The following is a 16,546-nucleotide window of genomic DNA, read 5'->3' as shown; positions in this document are numbered from 1 at the left end:
TAAAATGCACTTTCAGCAGTTGAAATTGGCAGAAAAAAAGGAAAGTCAGCAAATTATTTCAGAACTAACTTGTTGAATTTGTAAATTGTAACGAGACTAGGCATAACTGAACAGTTATGTTGAATTTGTTTTCAGGTCAGCAGGGTCAATAACCTCCTGATTAGCTGTTAGTTGAGAAACTATAACTTCAGATTGAATCCAAAATCACAAAACCATTCAAAAGACTGGAGACACCTACATTCTTTACTATTATCTTGCACGTTCATAGAATAATAGTAAATCCATCAAAACTATTAAATAACACCAATGTAAGTGGAATTATGTAATAACCAGTAAAAAAAGAATGCATACATGCATACATGTTGAACTCTTGCTGATGCTTTCCCTTAAAGGGATAGTTCACCCAAAAATGAAAATTCTGTCATAATTTACTCACCCTCAAGTTGTTTCAAACCTGTATGAATTTCTTTTTTCTGCTGAACTCAAAAGAAGATATTTTGAAAAATGTCTGTAACCAAACAGTTGATGGACCCCATTGACTTCCATAGTATTTTTATTTTTTTCCTACTATGGAAGTCAATGGGGTCCATCAACTGTTTGGTTATGGTTACAGACATTTTTCAAAATATCTTCTTCTGTGTTCAGCAGAAAAAAGAAATTCATACAGGTTTGAAACAACTTGAGGGTGAGTAAATGATGACAGAATTTTCATTTTTGGGTGAACTATCCCTTTAACTCACTATCCACTCCAACTCCTCCATTAAAAAATAGATAAAGGAATTCAAGCAATTATTAAAAATCGGATAAAGGTAACAAATCAGAATTGGGCATCAAGACCTGCAGTGTATTTTCACAATAATAACAATTTAACTTTTTTTAATTTGTTAATTTAAACTAATTATTAGGCGGCAGGCCATACCCTGGCATGCCGCATGCTCTGGCGCCCCACACTTTGAAAATCCCTGGTCTAACGTTAGCTGTTTCACAAATAGTTTCATACATATCCGAAGATTAAAAATTTTCGGTGAGAGTTGGGCAGTTGAATTTTATAGGCTATCAACACTTCCTAATAATTTTATTTAAGTAAATTGCTAATTAATTTTTAAATGCGCAAACTTTGTCTCCAGCAGCTTGAGCATGCAACAGCAAAATGGCGCGAGTATCTGATTCTGAGGTGAGTCTTTTCACGACTTTTCACTTAAAAATTTTAAGCAGATTGATTAATAACATTGAATTAAGATGGACTTTAACTACAGTTAAGCTGGATAAATAAACTAACTAGTAGAGCGATTATAATATATTTATTTGGCATGAATCGCACTGTTGCTCTCAAATACAAACGTTCATAATAACCAGTAACGTTACAAGCTATACGCTAATTTAACGTTTTATTATTTTAGTAAAAAACACTTTAACACTGCGAAAACACACTTGTTTTTAAGGTATTTGAATAACTTTAATTGGAACTAGGTTCGAGGGTAACGTTAGTTGAACTAACTTCATGTCTTAATGGTCCCATATTGTACACTTTTCTTAAGTTTTATTTTAGGTTTTGATGTCCTTAAGAATATATATTTTCGGTATAAGTGCCAAAAACCATCTCAATATATTTTTTACAGCTCCTTTCTCAGGAGTCAGTCAGGAGCTCTGCCAAGAACAGGTCGATTTTGGCCTGTCTAATTAATATTCATGAGCCTCTCTTCTGATTGGCCTGTTGTTTTCTGAGTGACGCACGACCAGGCCAACCACAGGTAACGTTGTGACTTGGTGATGCCCACAAAAGTAAGGTAAATAAAACACCTGGGGCCTATTCATGGATTTCATCCGGTCCCTTTCCACAGGTGAATTAATCAAGCACAATGCAGTCTGCATTCATAATCTAGGTGCTTGATTTTATACACCTGTGGAAAGGGACCTGATGAAACCCATGAATACCATGAAGCCGGTTTAGGTGGCTAGCCAGCTATGTTTCAGTTTAGTTTCCGCCAACCCTGGGTTTTAGGTACTATCAGAGAATGTCTAATAGGAAGAGAATTGGCACTCTCTGCTTACTTCCGGTTTCTAGACTGGCTGCAGTAACACGTCTCTGTCCATGCGGGGGCGCTCGCAGGCGAGTGCAGAATGAATGGAGGTCTATGGCGCTATACCCATCAAAATCCACTTTTCTCAGGATATAATTTTTTGTCTAGTAATTTGAATGTTGTATCCGAAAGGAGATGCAAAGAAATTACACATTGCTGGGTGTTAGATTTTTTAGAGTCACTTATTTGCTTTAAAAAGTCTTTTAAAATGTCAATGACGTCATACACATCGTACGACCAGAGATACTGCTTTACGGCAATCCTTCAGTCACTTTGGTGCTTTCGTGCTCTGCACTTTCTTTTCTCTCGAGGCATCGACAACACAGCTGACACAGGCAGGGGCGTAGCAGCCTTTATAAAAGTGGGGGGGACAAAAGCTGTATGGTGATGATACCCCCTATGTTGGGTGGACCTCTGTCCTTCTAGGGGGGTTCGGGGGCATGCTCCCCCGGAAGATTTTTTTTTTTTGCATTTTAAGGTTAAATGCATCAATCTGCTGCACTTTGAGAGCTCAAAATTAAGAGCTTTAACCGGATTCAACCCATGAACTATGCACATTGAACAAAGAAAAAGCATTGACTTGTACCTAAAGAGGGCTCAAACATCTTTTTAGTTATGATAGCCTATAGACTATCAGTCTACATTACATTATCACTGGTGTTTTAGAATGCCAAACAGTTATTAGGAATAATTATACAAATCATTATTATATTATTATATGACGTAAAATCATAGCCTATAAATGTCTATACTTTATAAATGAAAATGAATATTTCAAAAGTATATTTTATATTACACTATAGTATAGGGAAATTACAATACTTTTGTCCTAATTTCTTCACTTGCAAGAAATAAACCCTTGAGTGGTTTTTAACGCCAGATCACCAGCTGATCGGTGAGCAAAGTGCACACTTTTCTTTATATCACGCAGCACAAACAGACTGGCTAATTAGTTAAAGTCTTGTTCTGTTTTAGAAAGGAACAAACAACAAAGCCATATCACGGTTTCAATTTTAGTTTGTTGGCAAAATATAACGCTAGAGACCTTTATGTTAGATACATTTGACATCTCATATGTGTTGGGAAAATGGAGAAGAGCGAGTTCGGCAAAAGGCGGATTCGAACTCGGGTCGAACGCGTCAAAAGCTGCTTTCAAGCACCTCAAATTGTGCAAATAAATTATTGTTAACATAATGTGTTTGTGTGTTTGTAAAAAGGATGTAATCGTCCTCTGCTTTTTTTCTGGGGTGCATTTTACTCCAGACGGCCAAACAGCAAAGGGACTAAACGAACGAAAATTCGCAAGAGCAACAAGAGATTTGAAGCTCATGCAGACACACCCACCAAGAGATGATTCGCGCTGTGATTGGCTGAATGTTAGTTCACTCAAGTCTAAGTAACAAATCAGAGAACACGGGCGGAAATATTGACGCTGGGTCAAAATAATTGCGGGGGACAGAATCCCGTGTTTCTAAAAGTGCGGGGGACGTGTCTCCCCCGTCCCCCCCGGTTGCTACGCCCCTGGACACAGGTAAATACACGTGCTAGAAGAGTTTTTGTTTTGTTTGTTTCTGGTCCCGCTTCGGATGCCACGATGCCATCAAGCGGTATCTCTGGTCGTAATCAGTCCTTCACTGACCAATCAGCATTCACTAGCAGAATGCTAGCGTGTTATGGGCAACAACAACTCAACCTGTAAGAAATCGAAAGGACATAAGTACTCGTTCATTCCATTTTCGACCTATAACCCATGTTGAACTTGCAAAACCTACAATAAAATTTGAGATTTCTCAACGGCAATCGGGTGAAAGAGACACATTTAGCCGTCTAGCCCCATAGACTCCCATTCAGTCTGCACTCGCCCGTGATCACCTCCAGTGGAATTCTAATGGAACTGCAACCAAGATTGATACAATGGGGCTAATAGGAAGTGCCAAGGCTCTCCGTAGACGGGCTCTGGTACTATGAAAGTAGCTTGGCTTTAATCGGTGTTCGTCGCCATGGTATCTTACGCTGCACGGCTAACCTGCTCCGGGTCAGGTTATGTTCTGGATTCAAGATCTCAGACTGAAGTTTGACCAATCAGCTGAGAGCAAAGAAACATATAGGTGACGTAACTTATTCCCAGTGTCTGTTGCAATGACTTCACCTTTTCTTCCAAATCCGGTGGACATCTCAGCGCAAATTGTTTGACGAGCACTTCGTAGAGAAAGAGTTTTTGAACTGAGATAGAAAAACCCTACACAATAACCCCCTATCATGACCCTCAGACAGGGCCACAGCACCGCTTCAATGTGGCCCTCAGTAAAACCAGAGTGAAGATAGAGATGACCTTTGGCATCCTAAAGGCACGTTTCAACTGTGTTCGGCGCTTAAGAGTCACCAGAGCGGGCATCACAGATAGTGGCTGCATGTGCCATTCTGCACAATATAGCCACCAGTAGAAAGGAGCGAGAAACACGACAAAACCAGCTTCTCCCCGATGAAACTGACCCGATCACACTTGACCACCCAGCTGGTGCAGATGTAGATGCAATCACCATACAATATTACACTTAATAAAAGCACATTGAAACTGCAGATAGGTCTCAAACCGTTTTATTGGTTTTGTGGGATGGGAGGGAGAAAGAGAGCAAGAGAAAGTTGCATTAATAAATATTCATACTAAAGTGTTACTTGGTTAAATAAGTTCACATACTGAGATCAGTTTTATCCAACTGTTTGAGCTCCACTTTTTTTTTTTTTTTTTTTTGTTGAGCCTCCTCAGCTCACAGTCCAGCTCCTTTAGTGAACAGTCTAGTTCAAGTCTCCTTTAGTGTGCAGTCTAGTTCAAGTCTCCTTTAGTGTGCAGTCTAGTTCAAGACTCCTTTAGTGAACAGTCTAGTTCAAGTCTCCTTTAGTGTGCAGTCTAGTTCAAGACTCCTTTTGTACAGGGCCCTGACTGAGTCGGTTTCCACCTGAAATATAATTCCACCACAAACATGATCATTACAAGTTTTCTGGAGGCTCATCAAATCACAAAAAGTTCCTTGACTTCCTACAAACACAGGACTTACTGTAATTTATGTCAAGGGTTTTAAATCCTTACACATTTCTTCTGAAGCCCATTGAGGTAGAGGCCTCAGTTTCTGGGGCCGGTTGTGAAAAATCCACCAATAAAAGAGATGTGTAAGGGCCAGTCCCTTTTTTATGCCACACATTCAAATGTTTGCCATAATAAAAAGCCCAGTGCATTCACATCAGCAACTGTCTGAGAACACACAGACAGAGTGTCTTCATCATTTCCTCCACCCTAATAAATAAAAATAGGCCAATGTAAAGCATAACTGTTGTAAAGCAGGTTATGTTTGGTGTTCTGTCTGCTGCATACTGACCTCTGTGTGGGAGACTGTGTGTGTGTGTGCTGGCTTCAACAGGGACACTGTATTTCCCTCTACTGCAGAACATACAGTCAGCCTGGCCATATTTAAAACTTAAAAAAAAAAAAAGTAGTAATGTATTGCACACGTACCCAGTGTTACTTGCTTAGAGGAGCCAGCACCAGGGTCAGATTGTACAGCACCTGTAATCCCATCCATAATCGGCCGTTCCTTATTACCTACTCAGAGCCAACTCCTCCGCCAGTGTATTCTGGTTTTCTGAATTCAACTCTTTATTTCTGTTTGCTGCAAACAACTGTTTGTGATAAAATGTTCACAAAAATAATAAAAGGTTGTGGTAAATACTCACCACTTTGAATTATATTTTTATATTTTGTCTTTATCTGCTGCCAAGAACATTTGGAGTTGTGGTTGCATCTAAAAATCAATGAATATTAATCTTAGTACATACATGCACATTTTCTATTATAAAAATAGGCTATAGGCTATATTACACATAGGCTACACATACATACATAATTTTACATAAATATAGAACGTATTTGTTTAACTTACACATTAACAATCAGCAATCTTTCTCCAACAGTCTTATCTTGCTTTGGCAGCAGAGACTATTGTTTCGAGCTTGAAATACATATTTAAAGTCATCGTAATTATGAATGATTATCTCATTCATAGCTCCTCCGCGGAAAAATATATCGCTCTCGCTGGCGCTCTACCCGCGATTGGTTGTTCAGTGTCGACGTCACTCTTTTATGTGCACGCGCGCGTGGAGTAATCATAGCTTAAGGATCAAAGCCTGAGTTGACAGAGAAAGTTGATGAGCTGCATCATGGTACCAATAAAGCCTGATTGCATCGGTTTGGTTTTGTCAACTCAAAACTAATCCTGTAACCCCGAGTTTGTTCAGCTCCCTTCATGGTACAGGCCCCAGTAATGATGGTGATACATTATTTGTTATTAAAGCATAAACATTCACAAACCACTGTTCATTTAACATAAAAGCAAGCATAGGCTACTACGTGCATGGTTTGGCATGACAGAAAACGCGCAAAGTGCGCTCCCTTAATAATTCAATAAAAAGCTGACATAGTTCATCACGATCTCACGAAGCTCCGTTATTCTCAATGAAGCTTGACTGCACAATAAATCTTTCATAATGTTAAGACTTCATTTGTTATATTAAGAGGATTTGACAGCTTGCAGAATTCAGCACTGAACAAAAACTCAGTTTTGAGAAGTGAGTGGATCCTATCTTAAATGCATCCCATTGGCCATTGCGTTTATGAAATCAACACATATGTCTGTGATTGGCTACATTGCTCAAACATGTTATAAATAGAAACTCGTTCTGGCCTGTAAATCGTTTTTATTTAGTTTTAGTTATTCTTGTTGCTTTTGTGCAACACATGAATGACAATTTCTTTGTTTTTAGATGTTTTATTTTTTAGATATTTCTATTTTGCGGGAGTCATGTTTCCGTGTTGTTGAAAAAAGCCAGGAAATTTCATTTTTGACAATATGGGACTTTTAATAAGCCTATAACATGTAAAAAAATATAGAAAGATCTGTAATTTTGATGATTTTTTTTATTATCATTCAACATCCTCTGTTTCATCATGCAGTTTGGGGAGTAAGATTGAAATGTATTCTTCCCTAGTATGCCTTTATAGGCTATATCATTTTTTATATTAAAAGTGGTGAAATACTTGGAAATGGAAGCATTTAAACGTCTATAAAAAAAAATCTTGATATTGAAAAAAGCCAACTACCCTTTTTTTAACCTAATAAAACAAGGCTAAATGAATGCACACAAGATCAAAAGAGGACACTTTCAAATAACTATGCATTCAAGCTCCAAGCTTGAGTATTGCATATCAAGCAAAGGCCATGATTTATTTGCATAGTTGTAATGTTTAGATTTACATGCCACTCTATCATCAAAGAACACCTCGATACACATACACACAAACACAATTAAAAAGGTAAAATGCTCAGGGGCGCACACGCTTCACCCACACGTGCATAAAACTATTGGAATAAAAAGACCCAGGGCTTTGAGATGTTCTGGGCGATTTCCCTGTTTAAAAAAAAAAGGCACTTTAAAATCATAAAGACAGTTCTACGGAATAAATACAGTTAAGAGAGGAGCAGCAAGTAGAAGAACAAATGTTCACTGTGTCCATCCTAAACATGTAAGTACTGCAATACTTTTAACAATGAACTGGAATAAAAGAAGATAAGTCGAGACAACCAGCTTTCATAATATCCTCCCAACTTTTGTAAGTAATGTTTCTCGCACAGATATCTGAACTATATACATGTGATGGTTTGTGCTGGAATGAATGGACTTCATTAGTGCTGCTCTTCTCTCAGTCGGAGTCTTCATCATCGAGATACTCCTCTGCATTGCTGTGAGTGCGCAGAATCACTGTAATTCCAACAGACAAGAGAGTTGTGTGAATCGTTCTCACAGGAAGTGATATATTTAGGAGGTAACTGAAAGGAGACGCCTTTTGACTCACCTCCTCCCAGTTTCCTCTTCAGCAGAGAGGCACATTGTGCATTGGTGGCCATTTCCAGAGCTGTCTTTTTCTCGTTGTTGAGGACATCTGTCCCGGCATCTACAATATAAACAATGAAACAATATTGAACATGCAGCTGCAGATCACAACCAATCAGCCCATTTCACTGTGCCGTTACTCAGCCACCATAGAACGTGTGTTAAAGTTAACATGCAGGCTTCATACTAGTTGCAATGGACTAAAGAAATCCAAATTTGTTACCATTTTTAACCATACCAATGCTTTTTTACTTTGCACATATTATTGGCAATTCCCGGGCATGAATAGCCTGGAAATCCAGACCTAAATCTAAAAGATTAATGGTCTGGTGTCGATCAATGAAAATCGGCCAGCTCGAGGGGCGGCACCAAGCATGCATTTGAAAATCTCACAGCACGCAATTGGATAACACTACGACCAATCACAACAATAAACCCCATACGCTTAGCTACCAGGGGAGCTAACTGGTAGATTAGACTCTTCCGGTCGGCAAAACACCCTTCTTGCAAAGGAACGATTCGAGCGCCGTCTTCTGTTCCTCTTTTGGGAAAAAGCCAAGTCTAACTCGTTCATTGTAGCGGCCAAAGCCGTTTCAAACCACTGCTATTTATCCATAGGCATCTTGCAATGTTTACTGTTGACTTCGACGTCACACGCTGTCGTCATCTGTTTAGCTCGCCTCTGGCCCGCCTATATCAGATAACCCGATGTGATTGGTGCAGCTCAGATCGAGGGGCACATTTAATGAGCTCCATGGCTCGACACCAGAGTAACTCGCTGAGCAAATTCAACTTGTGCTCTCGCGAGAACTCTGGTTTACCAGGGTAGGGCACGAAAACAAAGCTCAATATGTGCTATAGGTAATAATGGTCTAACAAAATTAAAAAGCTTTTAGTGCACCAATCTTTTTAAATTCACATCGCTATATAAATAAAATATATAAATAATTTCAAAACCAATAAATGCAGCTGAAGGGGGTTATAAAAAAAGTTTGGTACTACAGTTAATTAAAAAAAAAGTCCAAAATTTGGATTTCGTTAGACCATTACCTCAAGTAACAGCTCTGACGCAATCTCTATAGCGGCCAAGAAAAGAACGAGAGCATTTCCGTGGTATTTTGCTGTTTCTCCATTGTGTTGTGGCTTTACTCTGCAGGGCTGTCAACCTATATTTGCTTATTGAAATTTTCGTTGTGTCATGCACTATTGCCAGCCTTACAAAAATATGGTCCAAAATGGGTAGCGCTTTATTTTACACACACACACAAACACACACACACACACACACACACACACACACACACACACACACACACACACGTAATAACTAGGTAGAAACCCTGAACCTATCCCCAAACCTAACCTTAACCCTTATTGTTACCTTATATTACCCAGTACTTTCTTAGGTAAGTTTACTGTAAGTACATGTAAGTGCAAGTACTGTAAAATAAAAAGCAACCCCAAAATGTTATAGTAAGTAAATATTATAGTTATATTATAGTAAGTAAATATTAAGAGGATTTGGCAGCTTGCAGAATTCAGCACTGAACAAAAACTCAGTTTTGAGCGGTGAGTGGATTCGATCTTAAATGCATCCCATTGGCCATTGCGTTCAAGAAATCAACACATATGTCTGTGATTGGCTACTGTACATTGCTCAACGCTGCAAACATGTTATAAATAGAAACTCGTTCTGGCCTGTAAATCGTTTTTATTTAGTTTTAGTTATTCTTGTTGCTTTTGTGGAACATTTGAATAACAATTTATTTATTTTTTTAGATTTTAATTTTTTAGATATTCCTGCGTCCCGCGAATCGTTGTATTCTCCCGCAACCCGCACACACATACACATACTGTAAAATAAAAAGCAACCCCAAAATGTGTGTCCCGTCTCCATGTAGCAGGACACTCATTCAGCATTCACGCTTACAAATCAAAGATTTTACACATCTAAGACACTTTTAAAAAGGAATCAAAACAATTAGTTGAAATGTAAAATTGCCAGATTTAAAGGGGTGGTATAATGCCCTTTTCACAAGATGTAAAATAAGTCTCTGATGTCCCCAGAGTGTGTATGTGAACTTTTAGCTCATAATACCCCACAGATATTTATATATAGCATGTTAAAATTGTCACTTTTCAGGGTGAGAAAAAAACACATCACAACTTGGTACTTGATATATCACAAACATGTGTTGCAACAAAACTAGGTCACTTGTAGTACGACTTCACATATGAATACGTTTACCAACCTTTTTATTATACACTTGTATCACAAAAATACGTGTAAGAAAACGAATGCGTTTACGAAAATCTTATTTACTTACTTTTATTGAGCAACATCTCAACTATGTCTGAATAACCCTTCCAGGCGGCTGCGTGTAGAGCCGTGTCTCCCAGTTTATTCTGTTGTGGAAATGAACACGTCATTTAATTAATACATTGAGTCAAAAATAAAGTAAATTCAGCATTGGTTCCATTTCCCCCCAAAAATTATTTTGCTATCACTTTTGTATACACTCCTTTGTAAGCTGATCTCATTGTGCATATTAAATGTATTAAATGTGCATATAATTCAAATGAAACGACTTTGATCAGTGATTTGTCAGAAACATTTTAACCAACATTAGACGTACCTGCTGATTGAGCTCACAGTTCGGCTGACTCAGCAGAATCTCCACCACATCTAAGAACAAACTTTTTAATTAATTTTACTTATTTGTTTGCATAACATGTATTTATGGTGCTTTTATGTGCCATTATTAGACAAAATGTTATTCATATTTGGGGTAAACTTGTACGCTCAGGGCTCCAGACTAACATTTGAGAGCAGTAGCAACTTTTATTATTATTTTTTTTTATTATTATTCTGCGAAGCACGTGATTGGAACACTGAGGAAGTACAAGCATTACTTTCATGGACTCTTACAGTATGTAGTCATCATAAAGTCACTTGTGGTACAGCGTTTTAAAGTGAACATGGAAGATTTGTGTTTTTTTGTAAAATTTCCCGAGAGATTATTAATCATCTATTTTAGGAGTGTCCCAAGACCCAAATATTTTGGAGAGAACTCAGTAATTACTTACAAAGAAAAGCTGTGATTCCTGTGAACTTTGAAGAAGTTGATGTTATACTAAAATGTTTTTCATTTGATAGTGATACAATTATTTTGTTTATATTTAATTTAATTATTATGATTGCCTGTTACTATATTCATAAAGTCAAATGGAATGAAAAAATGCGAAATTTTTATCAATTTAAAAATTGATATTAAAATATATTTAGAAACAATATCCAAATGTAAAAACTTAAATGCAAGGAAAACTACACAGCAGTTTAATAGGTACAAGTTTTTTCTTTCTTTTCCCCCTTTTGTTTACCCCTCACATGTACTCCTGTACGTACATTATGTTTTGTTGTTATTAAAACGCATAAAAAAGTATCGTGAGATCCTTGACGTGATAATAAACAATATATGTGATCTGTAACACGAACTTAACGCGTATTGTATATTTTTCTTGCAGCAAATCTGCAACTAGAACATGTAACAGAGTTAGTTTTATGAGTTAATACAATTTAGAATTTTTTTTGAATACTTCCCACTAAATCGTGCTGCGATGTTGTTGATTTTTAGCAGTAGTAACAGTGTCATGTGATCAAGATCGGCGCACGAATAATACCTGTTCTGAACTCGCGCTGCGTTATCATTGCCCTGAGCTGATGGACAGTCCGCGCACCTCAAACGAGTAGCGCAGTTTCATTTCGTTTGCCGTTTCTCATATTCAACATAAAAGGCAGCTCTTGTCGACCTTTAACACAATTTAGTTGCACCGGCAGGTTTGGTTGCAGTCTGGAGCCATGGTGCCGATATTAGCATTTGAAAATAGTCAAAGCATATGTTTTTCCCAATGTGTGCATCTTTTACCTTTATGCCCTCCGTGACAGGCCCAGTAGAGAGCAGTGTTCCCTGCTTTGTCCAGTCCGTTGATGCCAACCTTATTATCCAAACACTCTCTGAGCCAGCTCAGATTACCTGCATTCACACACAAAACATTTGATTGTTTCACCATGTTAGCAAACAAACAAAATGCTAGATATATGTATTTTGAGTACCTCGCTTGGCTGCCTCATGCATGGGGTTGTCTATGGACTCTGCTTGTTCAGCCACTGAGAAAAGACAAATCCCATCAACACAAGAATGATACTCTGAAAGATGCATGCATACCAGTGGCAATGCCTTGAGACTACATCATATTTGCACCCATTTTATTTTCTGCCAGGCAAAAGTCTGTTCACTTATAAATAATAAAAACACATGATAAGATTTGATACTTAAGGCTGGGATTCGTTCCAATCCCTAACCCCAAGTATGTACGCAATAGTTATAGTTGCACCACTGATTATCTCTAATAAAACTTTCCCGACATCATAAAAGTCTGTAAACATCACATATTATACACATTTTGTTTAACAAAAGCTTAAAATTCTTTCAGGTGTACTAGTAAAGGATTGATGGTTTGTAGGTTTTAGTTTGCCACTTGCTTTCCTTACCGTAGTTACTGGGAATAAGACCAGTCCTTCCCCTGCATGTCCCTTTCCACCAGTTACTGTCACTCTGAAAATAAACCCAGAAATCACTAGAAAATCATGGAAGTCATGAATATCTGTTCTGCATAATAACAGGAGGAAGTATCAGCACTTCCAAACAGTAGCGAGAGAGATCATAAACGTACGGTATCTGAGATGTACAGAATGTCTCCTTCCTCAAAGTACAATTCATCTGGCTGAAAAAGAGGAAAATATACATGATGAGCTCAATCCAGTCTAGCTAAAACAATCCAAAAACCCAAATAAAAGGGAAATGGCTCAAATTAAGGGTGAAAGAATAAAACTCACCGTCCTTGGGTCAAAGGTGAATAAAGCCCTGAACACCTTCACCTGACCTGTTTAAAACACACATAACATATAGATGTTAATTCTAGATTTCAAATGATAATATACAGGAAATCTGATAATTGTACACTGAAGCATTATATACACATTTTAGGTCCACAGGTAAAACAGTCTTCACCTGTTAAATCCTTATCTTCACCTATCAGCCCATCCATATGCAAAACACCATCACATCTACAGCCAGGTATCAGTATCCGGATTCACAACTAAACGTAGCTCAAATGCAGGGCAAACCACATGACACAGAAACATGTGGTATGCCTCCGAGCCAGAGGAACCCAAGCCCTGAGGCCAAAATATATATATATATAAACAAACCATTATAAGCCCAACAAAGGGCATTTCCTTGCTGCAGAGGTATTTCCATTCGGCCTGTAACAACCAAACGTTGTGGGATCCAACCGGCTCCTCCCAAACTCCCTACAGATCTGGCTCTGAAATGGAAACACTCTGGCAGCCTTGGCCACTTCTAAACATTATGTTAAATATTCCAAATATTCCATCCTACGCAAATGGTCAAATTTGCATGGTGGACTTCACAGACCCACATACGGAGTAAACTACTGTACAAGCTAGAGACCAATAAGCATCTAAATATTCAGTTTTAAACTTAAATAAAAATAAATTTGGCTACTTAGACCATTCAAATGATTTTCCATAAAATAACTGCATAATTAATAATACAATTAATAGTCATATAATGCACCTTGTATTTAAGTTTTGTAGTCTGAAGATTTTGTTGGTTTGTATCATTTGTGAACAAACAATATTAGTTTCCCTCTTCCCACAGCACTTATCGCTAACTGACAGAATGCAAAACATCAGCTTAAATCACAAGTCCAAATGTAGTGTTATTTTGCACACTAAGCACAGAGAAGCTGCTCTTTCATTTAGGGAAGTAACTGGTCACTATTGCAGTGACTCAAAACCGTTGAGCAAACTATCTAGACAGCATTCTGGGCATCATTTTTTTGCTCAGCCGACTCAGAAAGCACCGATTACGCACACAAACGCAGTGTGCATCTAGCTGACCAAATGCGCTTTCTTGATAATCGGATCACTAGGTTTTGAAACACAGATAATGGCTGGCGTGAGTGATTTTCTCTTTCCAAACCCAATCCTGCCGTCTGTGGAAAGTCGTTTCACTCTTTATGACTTGTTCATTGAACAATGAAGCTAAGATGTGGTGGTGGTTTTTACGCATGTTAACAATCGTTTGAAAAGCCTAAAAGCGCAACAAAAAAAAAAAGTTGCCTTGCTGGAGAAACGCCAAACTCCACCCGCAGGAGAAAGTTCACTAACACATAGAATTGCATGCTCTTATATAGATTTCATTGTATGACATCGAATATCCGAGTGTTTGTATAGCTATCAAACAACGAAACAACGCAAAACGACGTGAATATATAATGAAACGTTAGTAGGTTTGCCGAGGCGTTTTCCTCCACGCGCACCTCTTACCTGGTTTAGCTGGTTTGGGGGGAGGCTTTGACATTTCGGAACTTTCCAAGACTTTTAAAGAAGTCTTCCGAGTTATTTAAGATGTCAATAGTACGTGAAAACGGTATAAAACTGCAAATGAAACAGGGGAACGCTGCTTTCTTCCTTTAGGCGCTGTCAATGAGGAAGCGTGAAGGAGCCCAATGCGGAAAAGTTGCACTGCGCATGCGCGCTGTCAAAAGTCGTCTGAAATTCCGTAAGCTACTGCCCACTGATCTATGACCTTACGAAAAGTGTACTGTGGTAACCATAGTTTCCAACGAAATGCCATGTTGCTTGACCAAAACATGTTACTTTTATGGATTCTGGAAATAAAATGCATCTAAAATGATCTCAAACTTCGATATAGCCTAAATGTATTTGCTACACATTAAAATTAAAAACCATTTGGCAGTGATAGATATTCCAACAGCTTAGACCTATTATTATATTTATCATTTCAATAATGATTTTTGTTGTCCAGGACAAAAAATACTCACAAAACTGCAAACATAAGGAAATAATTGTTTCATTCTCTGTTGTCGCAATACAGGAAAACTGTTTTGTTGTCACCAACAACATGTCTATGCCGGTGGCTTTAGTTGTGTAATGATTTCTATAGAAATTACTGAATGGGGTTTGATGATGAAAGTCTTATATTTGGGGATTCAACTAAAACATTAGTTACACTTTATAAGACCTTATTAATCAAATGCACAAACATTAATCAATTACACAATAAACATTAACATTAGTATAGACAATAAAACAACAATATTGCCAAGTAAAAAGATGGATTTAACACAACTTGCCTTTTTGAGACAACGTTGCTCAATAGTGGTCATTTAAAGTATTACCAAAATAGTAAACACAACCAAAATAAATAAATAAAAAACGGTATAAGATGGGGGAAGATGCCCCCCTTGAAGACAATCAGGATTTACCTTTAAATTGTAACATATTTAGATATAATTGTAGCATGTGCAGGATGATGATGCATGTCATCTTACCCTTATGCTTAACAATAGCTGAAAAAAGTTCAGATTTGTGTACATGGAAAAAGGCTCTGCAAAACAATTTGCACAGACACACACAAATAAATAAAATAAATACATTTTATTCTTTTATTTTTATTACTTTTTTTGTGGTACATTTATACCAGTGCAATGGCATCTATGCTCTCCAATCCTCTAGACTTTTGTGTCATATTTGTGGACACATAACAGTGGGCTGCACCAACAAGTTGGTTTACATTGCAGGCAAGCTTTAAGGAGCTGCCTCACAATAGTATGTGTATTATGTCTCCTGCTGTTACTCATTTCTGTTTTAAAAAGGATAGCATTACATCCATTACCCACAGCAGACCTGTCTGTTTTATATTTTGAGCCAAAAACAGATGTTTGATGTTATCATTGAACACTTACGATCAGTACGTGGAATTTTAAGCCGTCTTCAAAATTATCAGAATGCAAACTTACCCTTATACCTTTGTGAAACTGTACACATTTCATGAACACATAACATGTTCTTTTAAAAAATTGATGCACCTCAATTGATGAAAATAACATCACAACATTTATTTCCATCAAGAGGTGCATCAGTTTTTGCTCAAGATCTTGTAATGACGATGCAAGAGTCCAGCACTCTGTAAAGTCTCCTCCAGCACATCCCAAAGACTTCCAATGAATTTAAGATCTGGACTCAGAGGAGACGATTCATGAGTGAAAATTATTCTTCATGCTCCCTCACAACCATTCTTTCACAATCTGAGCCTGATGAATCTTTACATTGTCATCCTGGAATATGGCCATGATGTGTCTTCCTAAATGGTTGTTTAAGAAATGAAAAGCTACACACTCCATCAATTAGGGTTAGAAGAACTGTTGCCAAACATATAACATGATATAAATATTAATCCAATCATAGACTCTTATGCATTTGTCTATTTAAATCCAAACAGCGACTTTTTTGTTTGTTTTTGGGCCGGGCAGTGTATAGCTATACTAGCACAGTGCAGTAGTAAATGCATTGCTTTTAGTGGAGGGAAACGTCCGCTTTATGAATCCAATAGTGCCTCAAAACGTCTTTT

The 16,546-nt window shown here is 37.7% G+C and overlaps 1 protein-coding gene across 1 annotated transcript; it reads right to left on the bottom strand.

Moving 5' to 3' along the window:
• Window positions 1-7,304: 7,304 nt before the first annotated feature.
• ostf1 (osteoclast stimulating factor 1) lies at window positions 7,305-14,634 on the bottom strand. The gene is made up of 10 exons (XM_082171181.1): window positions 14,440-14,634; window positions 12,922-12,968; window positions 12,759-12,809; window positions 12,577-12,640; window positions 12,139-12,192; window positions 11,951-12,058; window positions 10,661-10,710; window positions 10,352-10,430; window positions 7,987-8,085; window positions 7,305-7,892 (listed from the first exon to the last, which is right to left on the bottom strand). Exons 1-10 carry the CDS (start codon window positions 14,471-14,473, stop codon window positions 7,834-7,836), a joined length of 645 nt encoding a protein of 214 aa, XP_082027307.1. The 5' UTR covers window positions 14,474-14,634; the 3' UTR covers window positions 7,305-7,833.
• Window positions 14,635-16,546: the final 1,912 nt, after the last annotated feature.

The sequence above is a fragment of the Leuciscus leuciscus genome (assembly GCF_965113295.1).
Source record: "Leuciscus leuciscus genome assembly, chromosome: 5".
NCBI classification, from domain to species: Eukaryota; Metazoa; Chordata; class Actinopteri; order Cypriniformes; family Leuciscidae; genus Leuciscus; species Leuciscus leuciscus.
The sequence above is the reverse complement of the archived record's forward strand: the minus strand, read 5'-3'. Positions and strand labels throughout refer to the sequence as shown.